The 25,152-nt window shown below is 42.2% G+C and overlaps 1 protein-coding gene across 1 annotated transcript in view; it reads left to right on the forward strand.

Annotated features, from left to right (window-relative positions):
- The window catches only part of SLC25A24 (solute carrier family 25 member 24), a 34,407-nt gene that overhangs the window by 5,356 nt on the left and 3,899 nt on the right, over nucleotides 1-25,152 (forward strand). Inside the window, exons 2-9 of the mRNA XM_048498115.1 lie at nucleotides 1,295-1,421; nucleotides 2,563-2,650; nucleotides 8,113-8,224; nucleotides 14,855-15,013; nucleotides 16,242-16,391; nucleotides 18,541-18,648; nucleotides 20,634-20,801; nucleotides 24,266-24,416. Coding sequence (XP_048354072.1) covers nucleotides 1,295-1,421; nucleotides 2,563-2,650; nucleotides 8,113-8,224; nucleotides 14,855-15,013; nucleotides 16,242-16,391; nucleotides 18,541-18,648; nucleotides 20,634-20,801; nucleotides 24,266-24,416 — 1,063 coding nt within the window. The remainder of the gene's footprint in view (nucleotides 1-1,294; nucleotides 1,422-2,562; nucleotides 2,651-8,112; nucleotides 8,225-14,854; nucleotides 15,014-16,241; nucleotides 16,392-18,540; nucleotides 18,649-20,633; nucleotides 20,802-24,265; nucleotides 24,417-25,152) is intronic.

A 25,152-nucleotide genomic window follows, 5' to 3' on the forward strand; every position in this document is an offset into this window, starting at 1 on the left:
ATTGTAACAGAGCCTCCAGAGGTAGAGAATATTTACATGTTATCAAGACATATCTTTTCAGCTATGCTTTGATGTGCCTTTTCCTTTTATATGTGAGAGGAATCAGTCCTTTATCATGATTTTAGATAGCCCTCTTTAAAGAAGCAGGTTAAATTTTAAAATGTGTGGGAATCAGGCAGAAACGGATGGATATAGAGCACTGCTGACAAAATGTTGTCTTTTCCTGTGATGTTTACTGCGTGGGAGTACTTTTAGAATAATTTCTATAAAGGAATGCACACTGTAAATACTGTGCAAATCTATGCAAAAGCTCAGACAGTTTGAGAGCCAGAGTGCTAGGAACCCGTTATTTCTCTCTTTAAAAGGATATGCTGAAAAATCTGTGAGGGATTTTTGGTTGGTATATAGTGCAAACCTAAATAAATTTACACTCTAAGTCCACTGACTTAGAGGGGAGTAACTGTTTAGAATTCCACTCGTGGAGGCTTATAGTTTATACCTTTGTGAATAGTGGGGTAACAGATATTTTCCATAATACTAAAATTGGGATTATCCCATGAAATCAATTTAGAGAGATTTCAGCAGAGGTAAAAGAAATATATTATTTATATGATGCATCATTTCATCATGGTTTTAGTGGTTAGAGTGTTTGATTAGGATTTGGGAGACCAAATTCGAATCTCTTCTCTGCCACAGAAACTTGTGGGATGACACTCTGTCGCTGCCTAGCCTGTTTCACAGGTATGTTGTTGTGGGATTAGAATGAAATTGTTTTTAGCTGCTTTAGCTCCTCATTGAGAGAAAAGTGGAATATAAATAATAGGTGTTAGCTTGAGTAGCTTAAAACCCCCAAAGATACATAGCGTTTCCATGGCATAGTAGGATTTGAACCCGGGTCTTCCACATCCTACTTAAAAACATTAACCACTGTAGCACGCTTGTTTTATTGGTAACCATATATGAAGCCAGTTTGGGTATCAGACAAGCAGTATTTTATGGCATTCCCTCTGGGAAACTGGCCTCTAGCCCATAGTTATGTGAAATATGTTGAGGTATGCATTGCTATGGCCTCTGATTTTTAAATGGTGGGACTCTGTGGGCTTCATCCAGGAGGAAAATGCTGTTGCTTGATTAAACTTGTTATTTGGTTTAATCCATTAAGCATTCCAAGAAACTGAACAGTTTTATTATTGAAAGATTGAGGAAATTACATTTATGTTGCAGATAGTGGTGAACATCCATCTTGGAAAGGGGGACCTTTACTAACATATGCTTTTTAATATTTTTTTTCCAGAAAATTTTCAAAGCTGGTGATACTAACCAAGATGGCAAGCTGGACATTGAAGAATTTATGAATTACCTTAAAGACCATGAGAAGAAAATGAAATTAGCATTTAAAAGTCTAGACAAAAACAATGATGGTAGGTTCCGGTTTGTGTTCTCGGCCAGTGTGTTAAAGGGGGGGGAGCAAACTTCAACTCTTCTGAGTTGCTTCTTTATTCTGAATCCTCAAAGCAATGCACAAGGTCTTAAAATGCAAATATTAAGCAAAACTAGCCAAAAAGAAATCCCATGTCATCATGAAAGATCTTATTAAAGCTGCTTAAAATGTTAATTACAATAAAGGACACAAACTCTCAATGTCAGTGTATTAGAAATTATTACACGCTGTCAGAAAACATGACTTTTACTACTTCAGGTGTATCCATACTGGCCTGTTCACTTCTGGAGAGGAAGGGGCAAGGTATTCCTCCAGGAAATCTTGCCGTCACCTTTTTTGGCTGTGGAATTTATTTCCCACGCAGAATAGAATAATTACTTAAGGGTAAGTATTCATGTGGCCATTTGAACTAACAGGATATGATGCTTAGTCCTTGTAGGAAGGGCACCAGCTAGTTGCTTGATGTTAAACTTGCCCTGACAGCAGTTCTGTATGGCACTGCAACAGAATGGTTGGCTGGAGCTCTCCTTTCAGCAGCAGACCTATAGAAATAAGTATCTATGAGCTGATTCTCCTTAGGACCATTTGCTGACTTCCTGATCTGCTTATAGGTCTTCATGAGAAGCGGAACTACTGACAAGGAAATGCTTTGGGTGCCCTTTCTTAGTTAGTGGTTCTATCATTGTAGGTGTTACTTAGACATTGGTCAGAATATTCCTGTTAAATGTTCTTCTTTAATGTTGTTTTTCATTCTAAGCAGGTATTAGCAGAACAAGGGCTACATATTAACCTAGTATTTATGATTTTTCCAAATAGGTGATGTAATTTTTAATACTGAATTTAAATTGTTAAAAGTATGTAGATAGAATCTTCACTGATTTTGGCCCATATGTATTTAGACTCTGCTTTTGACTTCTCGTAGTGCAGTGATACCAATACAGCTGTTTACACTTTCAGGATGTGATCTTCCTTCTAACACCCATTTCTCCAACCCAGTATTCTTCTCATAATGATCAGTTATTGCTACCATTGATCCATTGTTTTTAAAGTTGATAAGATGGTTTTGCAATGGAATGACAGAACCTTTCAATGTCTGCTGTCTTTTTTCCTCATTTTTAAAGGAAAAATTGATCCATCAGAGGTTGTTCAGTCCCTTAAGATACTGGGTGTAGACATTTCAATACATCAGGCAGAGAAGATTCTACAAAGGTCAGCAATTATTATTTCTAGACTGAAAAAAATGCAAAAGTAACTGTGGTGTGCCTTGAAAAATTAAATTGCCTTGTTGGAAGTAAGGAAAACTGTCTTTCCATTGACATGACAACACTTGATTCCTACTTCTGGGTAGTAGTGTGTGTGAACAGGGCCTTGGGGGTAAGCAAAACATGAGTCCCCAGTGTGATGCAGCAGCAAAAAAGGCCAATACAGTCTTGGGGTATATTTCAGAGGTATGACATCCAAATCGCAAGATATCATAGGCACCCTTGTATACCACATTGATCAGGCTACACCTGGAGTATTGTGTGTATTTCTGGAGGTCTCACTTCAAAAAGGATGTGGACAGAAGGGTGTGGGTACAGAGGAGAGTGATGAGGAAGATTAGGGCACAAGGAAATATCAGAAGCTTTGCTGTTGCCCTGAAGTGCACAAGGGCTATTCCTTGGCCCTTACTAAAGAGGATAGGGGGATACCAAAAAGCAGAATTAACTAGGCTGCCTCTGAGTTGTGTGCTTTCATACAAAAAGAGACACACACATTTTTGAGTTTCAGTGGAATGTGCTTCCAGTCTTAATAGTAATAGTAATGAATCCCTTGTGCTCCTGGTATTGAAAGTTTGGGAATTGCTTTTGAATAGACAATATTTATATTGAGAAGCATAATCCAAAAGGGGGAGGAGATACTGTAGAGGTGGCAGAACCCCTGTGCTGGTATAAATGTCAGTTGTGCCAATATAAGAGGCATTCATGATGAGACTGGGGCACATGTGCCAGCACCAGAAAGCAGCATGAGGATGTGACACAGGGGGACTGGCACAGCTGTTTTGGCAGTGCTCATTGGGTGTAGGGGCTCCCCTCCTAAGGGAGAGGCTGACATTAGTCAGCTCCCCGAGCCCTTTCAGCCTGGAAACACCCACTTTTTCTGGTGCAGAGTTACGCAACTAGCGGGGCGGGCGGGAAGCAAGCCCGCGGCATGGCCTAGCCGGCCTTGGGTGATGGATGCGCCCGCCCTGCTGCCTGCAGGGCGGGCGAAGATGGGGCCAGTGGCTCGGCCCCCACATTGGGGCAGCTCTGCCTTCACGGTCACATTTGTCTCTGGAAACCGACCAAGTGGCTGGCCAATGTGGCAGTGGCAGTGGCAGAAGCCAGCCCAGCCCCTGAACAGTGACCAATAGCAGGACCCCTTCCCCTTTGTTAACACCTTTCTGGAAGCTACCAGAGGCACAGACATAGCATGAACACAGGGCACCCTCACTGGTGGGTGGGGGCGCAGGCACGGAACTAATACTTTGCACCATCAGTCTAACACTTTGCACACTGGGCTCCTAGCACAATGGGCTGGCACTTCACATTGTGGGGCTGACCCAGTGCACAGTAACCCTCCAAGGAGAGTACAGTTCACAGCTCCTGTGCGGCTGAACCCTCCTTCTGAATTTATTTTGTATGTTTGTGGCCAAGCAGGTGGGAATCTGTGGCCAGAAGGCTAACAGACAGGCGAGATGTTAACTTCTTGGGTGAGCTCTCTTTCCACCCTCCCCTGGCTCCACTTGAATCACCTGGTGATTGGACACAAGGGCTGGGGCTGGGCATGGCAGGAAAGACAAGTAGTTGCTCACTGTGCATCTACAAGGTCAAGGCACCCCCCAGGAAGGAGGGTAGGGAAGGCCAAGTGGGCCACATTGCATGGAGGAGGCTAAGGCCAGGAGCACATGACTGCCTTGACTGAGCCATCTCCACGTCATGGTGTGTGTATGGGGGGGACCTAGCCCCTCTGGCTCAGCTCTTGCCCCTGTAACCACTGAGTCATCTCATTGTAGGGGAGGGTGTCCCCCTTATGGAACAGTGGGAAAGGAGAATGAAGTCATGGCTGGACAAATGGAGCTGGATAGCTGAAGGATGGCCAGGACTTGGGGCAAGCTGGAGTGTGCAGGGGCTTGGCCAGTGGCGCCAGTACCCCTTTGCCAAAGCAGCAATGGCAGAGCACAGGTTGGACTGTCACCCGACACAAGTGTTTAGCAGGCAACCTCAGGCTTCAGCTGACACCTTACGTGCCATTGCTGCTTTCCCAAACAAGTGCTGCACCCCTTGCTGTTTGCAAAACTGTGCATCCATGGAGTGGCATGAGGGTAGTCTGTGGCCAAGAAAAAATAGTAGTTTGAAGACAATAAAATTTTCATGCACCTATCTGTGACATCCTTGTATCTTTATTAGGGAAAGAGAAAGGGCTGGAGGGAGGAAATTAGGGGTGGGGGTAACAGGGAATGTCTTAGCATGGGGGTTTAGCTATCATGGGGGTCTGGATGCTTCTGTCTGGGGTATCGTTTTCCCTAGTTGGGTTTTGGATTGTCTCTCAGCTTTTCCCTCATCCCTTGCAGGGGGCAGGGGCTGCAGGGTGGCAAGGAGCTCATCTGCCTTCTCTGTCTCTCCCCAACCCAGCTGGCTTGGCTGGCCCACTCCTCGCCCATTCTTCTGCCCCACTGATGGACTGACTTTTTGCTCTGCAGTCCTGGAGCTGGCTGCAGTGCAGCAAACTGCTTAAGAGGTGGCTCAGCTGCACCATTGCTGCACCGTCATTGGCTGCGGTGCTGCAGTCTCCCATCTGTGCACTGCTGTTCTTGGCACAACAGTGATAAATATAAGGAATCAGAACTATTGGTTGGAAAAGTGTTCCTTTTCTTGTATCGTATCTGTGGACTATCTGCAATTCATTATAAATGTATATATCAGGATATACAAAGTAACATTGGCTTGCTGTTTATTGGGTGTAGCATGCTTTGTACTTGCAGGGCTGCTGCTTAAAAGTCCCTACTTTTTTTGTATGGAATGCTTGGTAAACTTTCAAATTCTAGTTGAAAATCCATTTTGTGTGCATCTGTGTATCAAACTGTGTGCCTTCAAACTGATTTTGTTTTTATTTAATGTAGAATTGCATTGTGATTTGAATGCTGAGTTCTGGCAACCTTGGGGAAATTCAGACCAGCGCTCTTGACATGTGTCATCTCTTTTTGGTCTATTTTTGAGTTAGAACATTTTCTTGTTTGGGTCCCCTGTGTACGTTCCAGTGCTGTGAACTACATTTTTAAAAAAATTAAGTTTGCTGAAAGTAAAGGAGAGGGAAGAGGAATTCTTTGATGGATTTATGAACTAGTTGAGCTCTCGTAATCTCTGCCTGATACTACTGCAAACCTGTTACAAACAAATGAAAAGATGCCCCCACAGTGGCCTCTGCAGGCATAACAATTAACTGTGCTTAAGTATGAAAACAGAACTAGCGTAGTGTAGTGCTTAAGAGTGGCAGACTTGTAGTTTGGAGAACCAGATTCAATTCACATGAATCCTGCTGGCTGGCCTTGGGCAAGTCATAGTTCTCTCAGAAGACTCTCAGTCCATCGGGAGGCAGGCAGTGGCAAACCACCTCCCAATGTCTCTTGCTTTGAATATCTTACAGTTACCCTAAGTCAGCTGTGACGTGAGTGCTCTTTCCACTACCACCAAGTATGACAGTCAAAAGCAGGGTGAAGGATAAACTCCAAAGTGGTATATGAACCCAAGACTTGAACCCATGGGTTGTCAAACCACATTTCCTGTAGCATCCAGTAGAAAATTTCTGCTGACAGAGAGGGACAGGCTTAGCCAAATCTTATCCCTGATTGACTGTGTCCCCCATCCCCCAGGAAGACCTGTTTTGGGAGTTTTGGGGGGCTGTAGAAGGAAAGGGAGATGGTGAAATCCCACTTTGCAAGGGGACATTCCTTTGCTCATTGGAGCTCTTTGATGGGATCCAATCCTTTCTCTTAACCAGTTAACTGTTGAATCTGTGCTGACAATCCAAGGCAATTTTTGTAGCTCCTCAGCTTCTTTGATCGTAAAGTAACCAGCCCATCTTGGGGCTGTCAATGCATATTCTTAGTGGGCATGGCTTACTTTCATAAACTATCAGTTTCAATAGTGCAGTCAGAGTATATGGAGTTTTACAGAGTGCAAAAAGACAGGTTCTTGTTCCTAGTAACTTGCAATCTAAAATTTGGCATTTGGGAGCCAACAGAAGGTATGGAGGAAGAGTAAAGTTGGGATAAGCAGATGAAGAGTATGTGTTAATTCCAATGTCACAGGTTTAGAGCCAAACTACATGTTTTGATGGACATGGGTTGTGGCTGCCAATTTCATTTTAGTGGAAAATTTAGCTATTTAAAAATTGTTGTGTGGCCTGATCCTGATTGGGCCTGCAGTTGAGCAGCAACATGTGATCTTGTGTGCCCCCCCCCCCCCCCGCATTGTAAAGTTTTAGAACAACATTTTGGCACTAGAAAAGGTGCCCGGGGTAGGGAGAGTGGTTCTGCCACATAAGAAGAAGAAGAAGAGTTTGGATTTATACACCACCTTTCTTTCCTGTAAGGAGACTCAAGGTGGATTACAAACTCCTTTCCCTTCTTCTCCCCACAACAGACCCCTTGTGAGGCAGGTGGGGTTGAGAGAGTTCTAAAGAATTGTGACTAGCCCAAGATCACTCAGCAGGAATGCAGGATTGTGGAAACACATCTGGTTCACCAGGTAAGCCTCTGCAACTCAGGTGGAGGAGTGGGGAATCAAACCCAGTTCTCCAGATTAGAATCCACCTGCTCCTAACCACTGCACCATGCTGGCTCTCAATCAGCATCAGGCCCTCACAGCAATCTTTAAATAGCTACATTTTCTTCTAAAATTGCATCAACAGCCATGGGTTGGGCCTGTGTCTGCCATAATGTGTAGTTTGGCCCTTAGTTTTCAGTAAGGAAGAGTGTATGTAGGTGTGCCTGAGCCTTCATGGAAAATACAGTTTTTGAAGAGGAATTTGAAGGAAATGGGAAAGGTGACATCATATAGGTGTTTTGAGGGGATGTTCCAGGCACAAGGAGGCAGAAAGTGATAAAGAGGTGAATTGTTTGAGGCAGCAAGAAGCCTTTAGATCTCTAAAGGATATAGACTTCAGGGTGCAGAAGTGGAGTACAAACAGTGTAGTATCATTGAGTGTGTGTGGACTCCCCCCCCCCCCACAATATCAGTATCAGATCAAGAACAATAACACTTCCATAAAAACTCACCCTATTAAACTGGATAATCCTTCAATTTGTTCATGATTCTGTGGAAATAGCTAGATTTCTTGCTCTGCATTAAACTCGATATGTGATCTGTCTTTGGGGACTAAAGGTCAAAATGTCTGTTTCTCTGATAAAATGAATAATGATGATTTGCCTTGCAGGGTTTTTGTGAGGTCAAACAAGGGAAAAATGGAATTCTGAAGTACTTTGAACATTAAAGTGAATATATAATATCAGGAGGCAGAACACATTTGCCTAATGGGAGCTAAAAATACTGTGTGCTCCAAGCTGCATGTTTCACTCATGAAACTAGTTAAGTGGTATGTGATTGCAAACTGTTTTATTTTAAATTTTGGTGTGGATTTTTTTTTTTTAGCATTGATGCTGATGGAACTATGACGGTGGACTGGAATGAATGGCGTGACCACTTCTTGTTTAATCCAGCTACAGATATTCAGGGAATCGTCCGTTACTGGAAACATTCTACTGTGAGTATGGCTGCAGACTGCAGTATATTCATATAAAGCATCCGTTCTAGAAGAATAAACCCATTGAAATAATGCATTTATTTTTGATTGTATAGTCTTCTCTGCTTTTTTGAGGTATAGCCACAAATCTAGGAAATGAGATTAGAAACCAGTGCACAAAAATAGTATTTCTTTGTCTTATATAGCACTTCAAAGTGCTTCACATGCATTGCTTTGTTTTTACTCTCATAAAACAGGGTTGCTTACTGTAACTATTTGTTCATCTAGTGGTCCTCTGTTATAGGCACACATGGGATTGCGTTGATGTAGGCCTGCTGCAGATAATTTTTAGCTAGCATTTTAAAGCTCATAGCTGTTAGGTGAGTGCTCCCCTCCCCCAGTCACAGGCTATCTGCTTCCCCTGCCCAGGGCATGTGACTAGGGAGGATGGCCACACCTCATTACCCCCTCTTCCCACTCACTGTCCCAGTCTGAATTGTCCTCCACACACCTTGGAGTTGAACTTCAAGCACAGAACATGCAACATACGCCTCATTGTCTGGACCAGGGGAGGATATGAGGGAACTGTAACTTGTAGCTAGGCCCTGAATCTGTCCGTTACTCACGATGCAACGCAACACTAAAACAGTAGCAATTATGAAACACAAATGTGTTTCAAGCTGACCCTTCTTCAAGAGCAGCTGAACTATCCCTTAGCTGTTTTAAAATATTGTGTGGTGTGTTTCCTCAAGACAGCCTGTGAACTCCCTTGGAGGAAGCTTTGGACTAAAAGGGTGAAATAACATCTTGAACAGAAGTAGCCTGTGCCACTATGGCTTCTGAAGGAAATGCCTTATGGGCAGTGGTGGGATTCAAACAATTTAACAACCGGCTCTGGTGGTGGGATTCAAATAATTTAGTAACTGGTTATTTACAAACACCATTTCAACAACCAGTTCTGCTGAAGTGGTGCAAACCTACTGAATCCCACCACTGCTTACGGGGCTATCGCATCCTTAATAAGGCATCTGAGATAATAAACTACATTGACTACCACCGAATTGGTATCTGATGATAGTTTTGTGAGAACTCTAGTGTGTCTCAGCTGTGCAACTCTCCTCAGTAATTAGAACTGAATGTTGATGTTTTTGTCAGTTTTCCTTTCTAGAACAGACACAGAAAATCAACTTACCCATTTATTGTGCAACTTGAGGATCTTCTAGTTGTAAAGGTCTCACAGAACATTCCATTCACCTAATTGTTCCCTATCTTTCTGTTGTGTAAGATGTGTACTGTTGATTAAAATCTCTGTGTGATTTATATCACAATGCTGAACAGAATGCTAATCTTTAAAAATACTGTGACAGTAAAAAAATCGCAGTTTATAAAACAGGCTCAGAAAATGGAATTGAAAACCATGGTTTAATCCAAGTTAAGAATATTATGGTATTAGAGCTGACTCTGTGTCGGTAGGTTGTCCAGTGACAAAATGTAGTAACTGACCCATAGTTCTGTAACTTCTTCTGGTTGAAATTCATCTATCTTATGAAGGTGAGATTCCCTTGGAATGCTATTTCTAATACCCATACAAATGAACAATTGGAAATGCAGACCAGTCAGTTTATGGTTATAAAGCTACAATTCTTAAATGTGTTCATTATGTTTATTATGTCCACTTATGTGTGTGTATAAAAATGTAGAAACAACCATTACAAGCCCACTGTGGCCCTAAAAGCAATGTACTCATAATTATTTCGTGCAGATTTTATTATCTGAGTTCTTAGTGTCACTTTCTCCCATATTTTTCCCTAGGACTATTTCAGGTTGGGAAAACAGCATGGGAGGAATTTCCCCTCTCCCCATGCACTGATGTCCCAGTCTGAATTGTCCTCCACACCAGTAGCAAAACCTTGGCTCCTGTGCAGAGAATAAGAGAAGCAAGACAGTGCGGTGCTAAGCAAGCAGGGGATCTTCAGTATGTCAGGGAGGAAATGCACTCAAACAAACAGATTCCACTATTTCATGAAAGCTGTTGCTTCATCAGCTTGCAGAGGACTGAATTCGGGCTTTGGAGTTTCCAGAGAACTGAATTAGTCCTTTGCAGGGATATGAAAAATTAGCCCCAAAACACTATTAGGAGGAAGAGAGAGAAAAAGGAGAAGATTTTTTCCTTAAGAACTAAATTGCTGCATGGCTATCTTCTCAGAACATTGTAAAGGACTATACTGGGGCTCTGGAGCTCCAAAGCACTGAACCAGACATCCTGGGAGCCAGTGTGATATAGTGGTTAAGAGTGGTGGACTCTAATATGGAGAACCAAGTTTGATTCCCCACTCCTCCACATGAGCAGCGACTCTGATCTGGTGAATTGGATGTGTTTCCTCACTCCTTCACATGAAGCCTGCTGATTGATCTTGGACCAGTAACAATTCTCTGAGAACTCTCTCAGCCCTACCTGCCTCACAAAATGTCTGTTCTGGAGAGAAGAAGGAAAGGAGTTTGTAAGTCACTTTGAAATTCCTTATGGTTGAGAAAAGTGAGGTATAAATTCAAACTCTTTTCCTTCTCTTTTATAACATGCTAAGATGAGGATCAGAATTTTGCAAAAGCCACTACTATACTGGGGTACTATAAAGGGGAGCAGGCTCCTTTTTTCACCAACTGAAACCATCTACCCTATGGAAAATGTCCCTTTAAGAGTGTCATACAGCATGATCAATTCATACATTACAGAGTTTACATCTGCTCTGTGTGGACTTGTGACAGATGTGTTCTGGGAATTCACCACTGGATACTTAATTCCTGGGGATATGTAAGTCTGATTTGAATTAGGACCTTGATGCATGAAGAAACGGGGTGTAAGCCCTTATGCCATTTTTCCCATTTGAAATTACATTGGGGTGCCTGTTTTTGAAATTTACTTGCACTGATACTAATATACTGGCTTCCCCAAGGGAACAAATAGTTCCCGAGACTGTTTCAGGAAAATTATGCCGAAGGGGAGGCTTAAGTCCCTCCCCTATGCATGCACTGGTCCCATTCTGAACTGGGCTTGTACATTTCGAGCAGCAAACTCCCAGTTCATATTTGACTGAAGGTCCTCATGGCAGCCACTAGGAGTTTGTAATGTACATGTCCTCCTTGAAAATGGGAACTTAAGAAGACACTTGCTTTTAGAAATCCCTTCGCTTAGTGCAACAGTTTTGAAAAGCTGTTTTCCCCATAAGGCTGCTTTTGGATTTTGGGTGGGTTAGGAAGAGGAAATCAGCTTCATCTTCCCAGGAGAAGCAGCACTATGGCAAAACTTCCTTTCAAATCTACTTAGCTGATTATCTTGGCTACTGATAGCTGTTTTCCTAAACCCTGATATTCAGGTCAGCAGTACTAAAGAGATATTCCCCTCACAAAGGTGGTGGGAAGAAAGCTCCTTACTATTTTCCATCTCCCAAAACAGCATTGATAAAGAGTTGTTTCCGGGCCCATTACCAACACTATGTAGATGACTGAGATTTGAGAAGGCCACTCTGTCATACTTCAAGGGAGTCAGTTTAATTAAGCAGAGTTTAGAGTTTCTTAAATTCCACAGTATTTCGTTGCATGTTTCTGATTGTCACTATACCTATAGTTGTGGCTGGCTTCCATGTCTGTCAGGAAGGGAGCAAAACCAAACTACCAACAGAACTGATCTGTTCAGTGAATACCATGTATGCAGCCAAAAATGGGTTTGAAAATAACTAAAAGAAAAAGACTGCTTCTCTGCCCAATGGCCTGACAAAGACCAAATGTGCTCCAAGAGCAACGGAATATTGACAGCAGTTGAGAGTCAGTTAAGGGTGGGGGGCGGTGAGAAATGGCCTGTTCAATCCCCTCAGAGTGGTTCGGTTCCTAGAAGACTAGATTTTGGGACAGGAAGCAAGAACTGTCAGTCCCCGTGATTCCTCCAGGATCCCAGCTTTTAAACAAACCAACCCTTGTGCAGATCGGTTTAGCAGCAAAACAGAATCAGCCACAACCATGAGAGAAATTTCTGCTAATCCAGGGAAACACGAGGTATGCTCAAAAATATGGGGTTATTATATCCAGAAATGGAGAACTTCCCCTCCCCAACAAAGCTGAAACAGGACTGGATTTGCATGTTGTTATCTAATCTGAGTAGTGCATTGTCAACAACTTTCATGGTTGGAATCAACTGGCTATTGTGGGTTTCCTGGGCTGTGTGGTCGCTCCTAGCGTTTTGGTGGCATCTATGGTTGGCATCTTCAGAGGCATGTCATGATGAGATGTGTTTCTCTCCATGGCACACAGTTACATGCCTCTGAAGATGCCAGCCACAGATACTGGCAAAACATTTGGAGCAAAAACTACCAGACCACAGCGACATAATCCTAGCAGTACAAGGGCAAGAACACAGGCCCTTTTAGCCTCTTTACTCTTCAGATGAAGGCAAGCAAGCAGCTTCCCATTTGCTTCTTTTCACCTCAGAATCCACTTGTAACTGGTAAGCACCATTATTTGTCTTCCTACTCCTGCCACTTATTCAAATCCTTTCATGTTCAGAAAGGGCTGCTCCTTTACAGCTGTAATGATTCTTTGGGTTGGGACTGAGATCAAAGGAAACTCTGATCTGAATAAATTCCTCCTTAAAGACCCATTTGAACTTTGAAGGGGCAACCCAATTAAAAAGTTGCTTGTGTTGTGTTAGAAACTGTGGGCTGCTGGTGTATTTAATGACTCTCCCCACAGCTCTCCCCCCCCTCCCCGTATTTCTAGCCATATTGGTTTCAGTGTAGAAGTCCTGAAAACTGAGTTGTGGGAAGTGGCGAGCCATTGGCTGAGGGACTTCTCTTCTTTGTCCATCTCCCCCATGCCACTGTGAGAGGGAGCTGCTTCTTGACAGGAAAGGCCTTTAGGGTTCTCCTTTGACTTCTGTTCTAGCATGTAGTCTGTTTTGTTAAATGGCTGCTCAGTTTACAGCTGAAATAGACTTAAAAGTCTTAGTGATTCCACACCATTGCCAGAACAAGCATTTTGGAAAATGGCCACCTTTGCTAAATAAGGCCACATTTGATGGATATCCTCTCTTGATCAACATGACAAACCTTTCATTCCCCTCCCCCAAATGTCATTCTTTCCTCCCAAAGTCAGTATTTCACCACCTCAATTACTTGACTGTCACGTGGTTTCAAGTGATTCCTGTTCACGTGCCAGTTTAGTTTATTTGCAATGCCAGTCTTCCATTCATTCAAAGTGTCCCCAAGCTCTGCCAGCTTATATGCAGATAGGAAAGAAAAGAGGATTCTGTTCTCCTCTGCATGCAGGCATTCTTTGAGCTGTCAAAACTTTGAGGGGGGAAAATAAGCCATTGTCTCATTTATCTTTAACAACAATGGGCACGAGTTAACTGTCAGATTCCTGCCTCAGTAAAAATATGTTCTGGAGGTGCTGGGGAGTAGTGGGGATAAAAGTGGGAATAGAAATGGGGAGTCGCCCTGTGACAACAGGCTGTGATTCTTTGGGAAGTACTCTGATGCATGGAAAGCTGTAGTAAGTAGAATGTTGTATTTTAATACTTTCTAAAAATTCACATTTGATTTCTATTTTGAGCTAGCATGCTTTGTGATTCCTCTGGTGATGCTTAGCAACAGCACAGCACCAGGCAGATTGAAATGTGGCGTATTTAAATGTTTTTAAGTGATATCCTAACCAGCATTACATACTTCAATACCCATTGATTTCATGGGTGTAAGTTTGTTTAGGATTGCACTGTTAAAGTAGGCAATTTACTAACTTTTCAATTGAGATGCTTTGCAGCCAATTCCTGCTCTCTTCTGGCAGGGAAGTGATGTAATATATGAGATACAAACTGCTCACTCGCATAGAAATCCTTATACAATTCAAATACTGAAAAACAATACTATATGGGTGCTGTGTGGTTTCCGGGCTGTATGGCCGTGTTCTAGCAGCATTCTCTCCTGACGTTTCGCCTGCATCTGTGGCTGGCATCTTCAGAGGATCCTCTGAAGATGCCAGCCACAGATGCAGGCGAAACGTCAGGAGAGAATGCTGCTAGAACACGGCCATACAGCCCGGAAACCACACAGCACCCAAGTGATTCCGGCCGTGAAAGCCTTCGACAATACTTCTATAATTCCGCTTCTGCTGGAGAAGAGGAAAAGAACTGAAATGACAATGCTGCAAAATAATTTCACTAGCCATTTCATTTAAGAAAAGCATAACAACTCCTCAATGAAGGTAAAAATACTCTGTGATTCATAATCCCTTCAGGAAGGTGTCCAGAGGTTAGTCTAGATAATCCATACCCAGAGGAAAAGCTGACAATGCTTTGTAACCATTTGGATTTTCGCATACTCTCGAGAGCTCATTGTAATGTCTTTATTACCACCACGCTCAAGACGAGAATTTGTCGTCATTTTTAACGATGATGGTGCAGTTTTTGAAATGGTATGTTTTAGATAGCATGGCTCCATATGCAGGCAAACTAGTGTGTATTTGTGTGTTAGATCTTTATAAATTTACCTCGCTTGATTTCTAAGACAAGTAAGGCTTTCTGTTGAAAGACTGTTCAATTGAACAGCTATGTGCTGGCTCATGACAAGCTATTTATCTCTCCCACCCTTTGTATCTACTCAGGTATTGGACATAGGGGATAGTTTAACAATCCCAGATGAGTTCACAGAAGAGGAGAAAAAGACTGGCCAGTGGTGGAGACAGCTTTTAGCTGGAGGTGTTGCTGGGGCTGTATCTCGAACAGGCACCGCACCATTGGACCGACTTAAAGTCATGATGCAGGTGGGTTATCCCAAAGCTGTTCTAGCTCTTGGGTTCTAGTTTAAACATACACAGCAGGATTATGTCTTTTTGAACAGCAGATCCAAGTTACATATCCCAAACTGGTTTGAGAGCTCGTTTAAGAAGTTTGCCATGCTTTTGTGATCTAAAGAATATAACTCAAGGGCATGTAAATCTAGTGTTTCGATTGCTGGTTTAGTCTAATCTCTCCCTGCTCCTTCCAAGAGATAAAATTAAATCATGGCATGTCAGAGGCATTTGAGAGAAGCTCTGTAAGCAAAAAAACTTACTTATAGGCATCTATTTTTAGACAGCCTGATGGTGGTGCGAATTATGAAAATGTGGCATACCAAGGAGAGTGTTACTTATGTAATATATGAATATCTCCATTAAATGATCTAATGGTTTGGGGCTTTTGTGATAGAATCTGTCTCCTTTTGTCATTAGTATTGTTGACACATCTTACTGCTGTTCTCCAAGAATTTAAATATTGTAATAGTAATGATCTATTACTTGATTTTTTTGCTTTGCTTGATTAAAAGCTGTTTCGTTGTTACGTTTACTCATTACAAATAATGGGAAATGAAAGGTGTTTGGCATTGCGGAGAGCAGTCAGCTACTGAAAAATCATGCATTGTAGTAACATAATATCCAGACCACATTTTAATGATTGCCTGTAGTGCTAGGGTTTCGAAAGTATGTTCATTCCCCCTCCCTGTCTTTTTGGTGTTTTTACTAATATAACGGAGCTTGGATTTCTGCATGTCTGTTTAAAACTGTGTTTAGCTACTTCTGGCAAAGGCCAAAGAATTCATTGAAACACTGGGGTCCGAGGAGAGATTTAAAGGAAGTAATGGAGTGGGATGGCATAAATGTTGTTGACTTTTCTTTACCCTCTTGGGGGAAAGGAAGAATGATTACTCTGGATATGCGTGTGTTCGTAACAGCTAGGTGAGACATAGAAGCATGCAATTTGCAGACTGAAGCCAAGAATTCCAACACAGAGAGCTGGTGCTGCCATCTCTTCCCTTCATTCCGTTATTTGTACCTCAAAATTTGAGCTAAGACACTACTGTCCATTGCAGACTTTGGAATGGTTCTGCCTTTTTCATGAAGGGCTTGTTGACTTAGTCCTGTGTTTTAAACTCAGCAAAGCTCTGTTGCTAATTATTCTTTCTGTGTACATCCAGTAATTGTATTTGATTTTCTCTGTCTGTGATAAAAATAGGTTCACGGCTCCAAGTCAAAAATGAACATAGCAGGTGGCTTGCAGCAGATGGTGAAAGAAGGAGGCATCCGTTCTCTTTGGAGGGGAAATGGTGTCAATGTTGTTAAAATTGCACCTGAAACAGCTATTAAGTTCTGGGCTTATGAACAGGTAAGATGTTAAATCAAGGCAATTAAACGTGAAGTAGAGTGAATTCAGCTTTAAACAAGCAAGATGATATCAAACATGTGAAGTTATTTTTTTCAATTGGATTTGTGCATCTTTTTTTAAAGGAAAAAACTGGAACAGTTCCAACATTATTGAAATGCAAGTTAAACTGCTAAGTGTTGGGAGCCTATAATTTCAGCTCTACTTGAATTTGGATTTTGTATGGTAGCCCATTCAAAGCATGGTTGGTAGGCTAGGTCTGCATATTGCATACAGGATTCTTCTAAGATCAATGTTCATTGTGCTGTGGTAACACAGGCCTTGCCATGGATTTCAGTGTTATATTTATCTCAGAATCAGCTTTACATAATCTATTAAAAGCCTAATCATCTCTTAAGAGAAAGTGTCCTCTTGTGATAAAACTTTCAGTTCTGTATCTTTTTTTACACCACTGCTGTCTCATAATGCACTTTCAAACTGCTTTCAGTGCTCTTTGAAGCTGTGCGGAATGGCAAAATCCACTTGCAAACAGTTGTGAAAGTGGTTTGAAAACGCATTATTTTGCGTGGGCGGAAGTGGTCCTAGATTTAGACTTCAGACATTTAAAGCAATAGAAGTTTTTTGGTTTTTTTAAAACATGTTCATATTCTTCTATTTTTTCAAAGCAGCTCAGGGAAGTACGCATTAAATAAGCATGTATAATCCTTGACACAATCTTGTGAACTAGGTTAGGCTAAGAGAAAGTGATCTACCTGGAATGTACCCAGTGAGCTTTGTGACAAAGAAGGGTTTTATATCCAGGCTTTTTGACCTAAATGCAGCATTCTGTCTAATATATCATGTTGCCTTGCATTTTATACTGTCTTTTTAAAAACTATTTTTTAAAAAGAAGCGACATCTTTCATACAATATAGATTGTGAGCAGTGCAGAAGAAGGGAAGAAAGAGCTGAAGATAGGAAGGCACTGAATGTTTGAATGGTCAAAAGAAATGGATACATCCCGATGTCCAAATTTCTTGGACTGGATTATGGGAGTTAGGCTTCTCCCATACCTTACCTGGTGCTGCTTTTGAGATACACTGAGGCTAAGGGGGACGCCAGAGGACTTCAGTGGCATAGCGCCCACCAGGCGGAGGCTTGGCCGGGTTGTGGAGGGGGAGTGATAGTGGCGTGGCGGGGTGGGTGCTGCTGCAGCAGGGCACATGTGCCTCCTTGGCTCAGTTTCTCCTCGCTCCGACTCTGGAGAACTTACAGTGAGTCCCTCAGCCATAGTGTGAGCCAAGTTCTTTCTTGCCTTGCAGGTGAAGTGACAGAGATGCATACTAGCTGATCATTTGCTAGTTTAACAATCAGCCTTTTCTCTCTGCCCTGCTTCAGGAAGGCTTGTGGTGCATGCTTGTTGATTTTTGGTTTTCATACGCTTGGGAGACATAGAATCATAGAGTTGGAAGGGGCCATACAGGCCATCTAGTACAACCCCCTGCTGAATGCAGGATCAGCCTGGAGCATCCCAGGGGAGTGTTTGTCTAGCCCCTGCTTAAAGCTGCTAATCTCCAGGTTCTGATCCTCCTTGTCACTCTCCTCACCTACTCCATTCTGTCCACATCCTTTTTGAAGTGAGGCCTCCAGAACTTTTCACAGTGCTCCAACTGAGACCTAACAGTGCAGAAACCCGTGGAGAGTGATATTTGATTTATTTTTGCTATCTGATGAAATGAAATAATCTAAATACTGCTATCTTGCTCCCCATTTTATTTCAGAACAAGCACTCATAACTGAAAGTTGGTGGTTTTAGCTGCAGGGCTGTGTAGATGCCATCTATGCATTACGAAGGCCTGCTGTTTGTTGGGTGACAATGCAAGGACTTTGCATCAGATGTGTGATCGAGAGTTCTGTGCCCCCTGTACACTCCCTGGCTGTTTTCTGCTCATGGCCTATGCAGGCAAGAAGCAGCAGCTTTAGACTTTCTCCTCTGCTTTGGGGGGGGGGCATTTATAGACTATCTAACGGAGTTTCTGTTGTCTCCATTATGAAAGTTGTGTGTAGCCGCGCAAGTAGTGTGATGTTATCAGGTACTTTGCAAAACAGTCCTGCTTCAGTTTGTGGTAGTAGGAAAAATAACACTTTCTTTTTTTGCCTTTTGAATATGCAGTATAAGAAAATGTTTCTTAATGAAGATGGGAAGGTAGGAACTGTGGAAAGGTTTATATCTGGCTCACTGGCTGGTGCAACTGCACAGACTTCTATTTACCCCATGGAGGTAAGTGCTGGAGAATCTGCTGTGTTCACCCAAAAGCCCTGTTGTCTGGCTTCTTTCCAGATGGGAAGTATTCTCAACATTGACTTTAAAGCATTGCTGCATTTTTACTGACTTTTACTCAGGTTTACTGTGGTTTCCAGGGCAAGTGGCATGTTCCAGGTTTTTTTGCGGGGAAGGGGGTCTACACAGAGGACTGCTTGCCACCACTCTCACACTTGTTCCTATGCTTGCTCATTCTCACACTGTGTATAATCTTGTCACTTGCATGTGCATGCCTGCCTGCCACTGTGTGTTTGCCCTGCTCACCTGTGGTGGCACCCCTATCCTACCACTTGCTGCCATTCCCATTTCTGCTCTCCATTTCTGTACTGGCTGCTTGCTCCCCAGCACTGCTCATGTCCCTCCCTCCCTCCCCACTTGTCGAGTGTGTCCACAGGAGCAGACCCAGTGGGGAGTTGTGAGCCCCTTGCAGCTGCCTCTTTTCAAGAGATGGTTATGCTGGCCCAGGCTGTGATTAGTCTTTATTTTAAAGCCTGTTGCTATCATGGAGTTATTTATGGAGATGTTCATCAGTGCTAAAGTGCGTGCTTTGCATGCAAAAGGTCCTTGCCATTTCTAGTTAAAACTAGGGTCTTTGGATACTTGTGGAGGGAAATTCTGCCTCTGCAGAGCTGCTGCCAATCAAAGCACACAGGTGAACCATTAGTCTGACCCAGCAGAAAGCAGCTCATTATATTTTTATATCTGAGAATGGTGGAGAAATATGTAGCGGCAGTAATCCATTTGTAATACAGTGAGAGGAGGCAGGAGGGCAAAAATATGACCCAAGAAAAGACACTACAGGCACTTATCTTTCCTGTAGGTCTGTATTATCCCTTTTAAAAATAGCTCCATGGAGAATGTTCTCTATTTCAGAAATCTTTGGGGAAGGGGCATGTTGCCCCAGCCTGTTTTAAATGAAGTCGCAGTCTTTGTCTTCAGATAGATTTGATTATTTGCAATCCAGGCTTCTCTGGAGAGGATGGGAAGCCCCTTAAGGGTTGCAAGTGTTCCCTTTCAGAATCTGCTTTCTGTACAGTTAAAAGTAATCCCAGAAAACATCTAACCCTGTTCCCCTTTTGTAAGGGCCTATTTTTCGAAAGGCTATTAACTATATCCTGCTCTAACTTTTATTTCCATCTTGCCTCATCTCATGAAGGTGGTGGCATTCTTGAAACTAGAATCACAATAGGCTGAAAGTATGAGAGTTGGAGAGAGAGTATGACATTTGATAAGCATCCAGAGAATCACAAAGGTTGGGCCTGATAAGCTAAACAATGTATCTCTTCTCTTCTGGAGCCTCGTGATGGGATATAAGGCACCTTTCGGCTGATGCTGCTACTGTGCAGTTCTATCAATGTCTGCTCAGAAACAAATCCCACTGTGCTCAGAGGTGTTTATTGCCAGGATTGTATTGCCATTCTAGCACAGTTGCACTTTCCTATGTCTCCTGATGTTAATAGATTAAAAAAGGTATAAGTCAGTTTGGGATTGCAAGGTATACCAAATTACCACAGAGCTCACATAGAGTGGCACTCTTCTATGCAGGAGCACTGTATTGGTTTCCTGTCTGCCCTAGTATATGCTGATTTTTTCAGGGGTGCGGGTGGGGGAGGTGACTTGATGACTGTGATGTTTCAGCAATTGAGGGTAACATGAGACATTATATTCCCAATGTTCAATGTGGCCATCCTGCAACAGAACTGCTTGTCGTTTGCATGAAATGCCAGATGAAAGCTTCGTTGCCTATGAATGGTATTCAAATGGCTGCTGGCAGGGACTGGGTTGTGTATCTCTGCCTCAAATTCTCCTAGTGTCTCACCTTTTGGAGACCACCTGACTTTTAAAAAACAGCTATAAAGTTTTCAGAAATGTATCCGAGCAGAATTTTGATGGGAACATTTTGGTAGAAATATAATTTATTCAAATATTTTCTCAACCTTTAGGTAATGAAGACCAGATTGGCTGTAGGCAAAACAGGACAATACGCTGGCATGTTTGACTGTGCTAAGAAGATTTTAAGGAGAGAAGGCATGAAGGCTTTTTACAAAGGTTATATTCCAAACATTTTAGGCATAATTCCTTATGCTGGCATAGACCTTGCTGTTTATGAGGTGAGTTGAGTTTGCTGGCAGCATTGCTAGTAAAAATAGTGCTGTGGTTTAGCTGAGACTGTTAGACTTGGGTTGCTTGTACACTAGGCATTGTTGTCTGGAATTGGCATAGTTCATTCTGGCCTTGTCTCCACATCATTGTGACAGCCATAGAGAAAAATCGACTTCAGTTTGAATGCACCCCTGCTAACTTGAACCACATTCTCTCTGTTAATCATTTGCATCCTGCCTTTCATCTAAGGAGCTCATACTATCATTTTCATTTCAATAACCCTGGAAAATAGGTTAGAAATGGAGACAGTGACTTGACCAAGGGCATCTAGTGAACATCATGACTAAGAGGAAATTTGGATCTGAGTTTATCACATCCATTTTAGGAACAGATGACCCAGGGGATCTGCCAGGCACGTACGCCATGTTTTGCACTATCTCTGAAGTCATTGAAATGATTGCCGCATCAGTGCAGAGTCTGAGTGATATTGTGCTGACGTTGCAGGCAGATGGTGATGTGAGCTGCTGTAGTGCAGTATAGTTGCTAAAAGTGTGACCGGCACACAGAAATTACAGATTCAAGTCTCACCACAATAATTTTATTAGGCAGCCTTGACCAAACCCCAGAACACATCCATGTAATATCTTTTACATTCTGAGCTTTTGAGTTCTCCAGAGCATTTTGCCAAATTGTATGTTAGAAAAAGAAAATGTAAAAAAAAATGTGTGTGTGCGTGTGGAAAATGCCTCAGGACTTGTTGCTAGATCCTGGTTGAATTTACATTCTGTGTTAGATATAGAGGTGATTCAAATGGTGCTAGTTTCAAGTGACATCCAGCTGTTTGGGGCAAGCTGCAGTTTTCTGGCCTGACTCTCCAGACTGTAGAACAGAGATATCAAGAGTTACCAGGATCACATATTTAAAGGGATCGTATAGCACCTTAAAGAGTAACTGATTTATTGTAGCATATTAGAAGATTAAAAAAGAATTGTGAAATGCATGGTTTAAAGGTTGTAAAATGCAAGACTTATGACTGATAACACTTCTGTACACAACTCAAATATAGAAGATCAGCAGTGACTGTTCATACCCTGTTTCTCTGAAAATAAGACATCCCCTGAGAATAAGACGTAGTAGAGGTTTTGCTGAAATGCTAAATATAAAACATCCCCCGAAAGTAAGACGTAGCAAAGTTTTTGTTTGGAAGCATGCCCGTCAAACAGAACACCAGAGCATGCAGCTGTGGAGCGGAAAAATAAGACATCCCCTGAAAATAAGACATAGCACATCTTTGGGAGCAAAAATTAATATAAGACACTCTTATTTTTGGAGAAACACGGTAGCAGCTATAGTTGATGATATCACAGTCTACCCAATTATGTGAGCCACTGCAGGTATTGAACTATTTAAGAAAGGTTGTTAGCAAACAGGAGAGCTGTGCCAAGGTATATACTTGCAAGTCCCAATCTTGGCTCCAGAGTAACAAGGTATCGTATCTCTGAAAGGTCTAAATGATATAGTAACATATATTGATCAATTTTGACTCGTCCATTCTGATGTGTGTCTTAGAAGAACAAAATGTTCTACACAGGTTTTTAAATGTTGCTACTGTTTGTGAAATTTGTGTCCATTCTTTTTGAGAGACAGAGACCTATATCATTTGTAAATTGGAGAACACGGTTACTGATATTACTGGGTTCTGTTAAAGCATTACATGAATTCATGTGGGGATGTAGTTGGCATCTGTGTTGGTTGCAGGGTCTGCCCTGGTTCGTAGGCAGTGTTGCTGTTAAATGGGTCTGTTATCACTGAATTAAGAGCTCACCTGCAGGTGCAACTACATGAGTCAAGGCTGAGACAGACTTGGCATCTTTATGAACTGCTATAAATATTAAATTATTTAACATAACTGGGTAAATTGGTAAGGTGCTCTTGTTCCTCTGCCACCTTTTCAAGTGCCGAAACACCCCCCTCCCCATCTCATGGATTGTAAATGCACTAGCAGGGGTGAAACAAGTGCCTCAGCCCACTGCACTGTGGGCCAAAACAGGATCAGGTCCTCACAGCATTCTGGACAAGTCTTAGAACAAGTCACAATAACTTATGTGTGGCTCACTTGTACCAAATGTGCACCCGTGAAGCATGTTAATGCTAGCCTCTATCCAGTCACACAGTTCTGAAACTTGAGGGCATTTTTAACCTATTGTTCCCTCCTGCTGAGCCCTCTGAAATGTTGTTTGGAGGGGGATCAGTGAACCTCCAAAAATTATGTAGGGGTAGACAGGGCGCTGCCATGGAAACAGCTGGAATCACTTCCCCTTTCTGTTTGCTTTCTGTTTTACAGATACCTACCTCAGTCATTTATAAAGCACTTTTTGTCAATATTGTAACATTTTGTCAGATTGTAATATTTTATAACATTATTTTTGACAACTGAAGAAGGCCAGTGGGTTGAAATGCATTTTGGTCTAAAAGCGTTGCATAAGACTTTATTGTGTGTAATGTTGTGATTTTCATTGACATATGTTGTATTTTTTTGCTACATAAGCAATTTTAAAAGCCCAACTATCTTAACCTTTTGGTTCTTTCCTCTGGTATTAGAGTTAAGTTTTTGACCGTTTTTCTGTTGGCACCAAGCCTGATAGAACCCAGGGTGTATATCCATTAGCCAAGTGCCATCTGAAGTATAAGGAACTGTAACATCTTAGGAAACATCTGAAGTATAAGGAATTGTTCCATCTTAGGAAACATCTGAAGTATATGTAACATCTTAGGAAACATGATTTCGCTACATAAGCAATTCAAAAGGCCCAGTTTTGTTTTAACCTTTTGGTTCTTTTCTCTGGTATTAAAGTTAAGTTTTTGACCCTTTTTCTGTTGGCACCAAGCCTGATAGAATCCAGGGTATATATCTTTTAGCCAGAGTGCCATCTGAAGTATAAGGAACTGTACCATCTTAGGAAACGTCTTATTACCATCTAAGCTTACTGAAACTGAGCAAATTTAGTGAGCCTGTGCCTGAAAACAAATACTGTTTATCTACCTAAGCTTTTCTTTTATAAATATATACATTTTGCTGCCACCTCCATTCTTTCATCCAAGTTATCCCCATTCCCATTTCCTCTCTATTAAATAAACCTTTTATTCTTTTTAAGTTATCTCTGCCTCAGTATTATTTTGTGTGCTTTATATAAAGGAACTTGCCAAGATAGACTTTAAAATAATGGGCCTCCTTCACCTTCTTGGACATACAACAGGGAGGAGGGAAAGTCCTTATTACCAAATGCTACCGCATTAGAAACAGCTCAGTCCCTAAGGTGAAAAAGGCGGGAAGAATCTGACAAGCTTGGTCAGTGAGTGGTTTCCCTGCCTGGGTGGTATTGGATGATGCAGGGGGTGTGTGTGTGTCCATCTCAGTCCCCTTTAAAGTTCTGAAGCATATCTTGATTAAATGCAGTGATTTTTTTGGCAGGCTTTAAAGAAGACATGGCTAGAAAAGTATGCAACGAACTCTGCCAACCCTGGTGTATTGGTGTTGCTGGGGTGTGGTACAATGTCCAGTACCTGTGGCCAGTTGGCCAGTTACCCTCTTGCACTTATCCGAACTCGAATGCAGGCTCAAGGTGAGTCTTGGTGTTTTGGGACAGAGGCCAACTATCCCCGTGTTGAATGAGTAAGCAAAGTCCTGACTTAGACAATTCAAGGATTTCATTCCACTTGCTTCACATTCCCTAGATTTCTTATAGTAGATGCTTCCCTTGTTCCACATATTTTGTCAAAATTACACTGCCCCTTTAAAATGCTCCAGATGAAGGCCTAATTTAAACAAAGTGAACCTGCTTCTGGGTGGTGTGGTTTCAGATTACAGGTGACAGACTGCCCGATTTAAATACTTCCACGTGAAAAGCCCAATAACCAGGAGAAAAGATTTTACATGTGAGTTATGAATTGTGGTATGGATCCTCCACCATAATTCTGGTTGCTAGCGGTGTCTTTGAGGAACTGATAAGTATGATGGAATCCCACTTTCCAGTCTTGCACACTGAGAAGGGCTGAATAATGGAAACGATTAAGATGACTGTAGTTTTGCTCTCTGAGCAGGCCTCAGAGGATTGCCAGAGTTGCTTCTGATAAAGCTCACTAGTTAGCCTAAAGCCAGTTCCTCGCTCCCCTGACCCCAGTTAGGCCTTGGAGAAGATTCTGATGTTCTGCTGAGCATGTGAGTTGACCATCCTTGATTATACCATTCCCCTCCCCCCAAACTAAGACAGGGTCTTATATTAATTTTTATTCCAAAAGTTGCATTGGAGCTTATTTTCAGGGGATGTTTTATTTTTTCCATGATTTTGTGCCCCCCCC

The sequence above is a fragment of the Sphaerodactylus townsendi genome, linkage group LG05 (genome assembly GCF_021028975.2).
Source record: "Sphaerodactylus townsendi isolate TG3544 linkage group LG05, MPM_Stown_v2.3, whole genome shotgun sequence".
NCBI classification, from domain to species: Eukaryota; Metazoa; Chordata; class Lepidosauria; order Squamata; family Sphaerodactylidae; genus Sphaerodactylus; species Sphaerodactylus townsendi.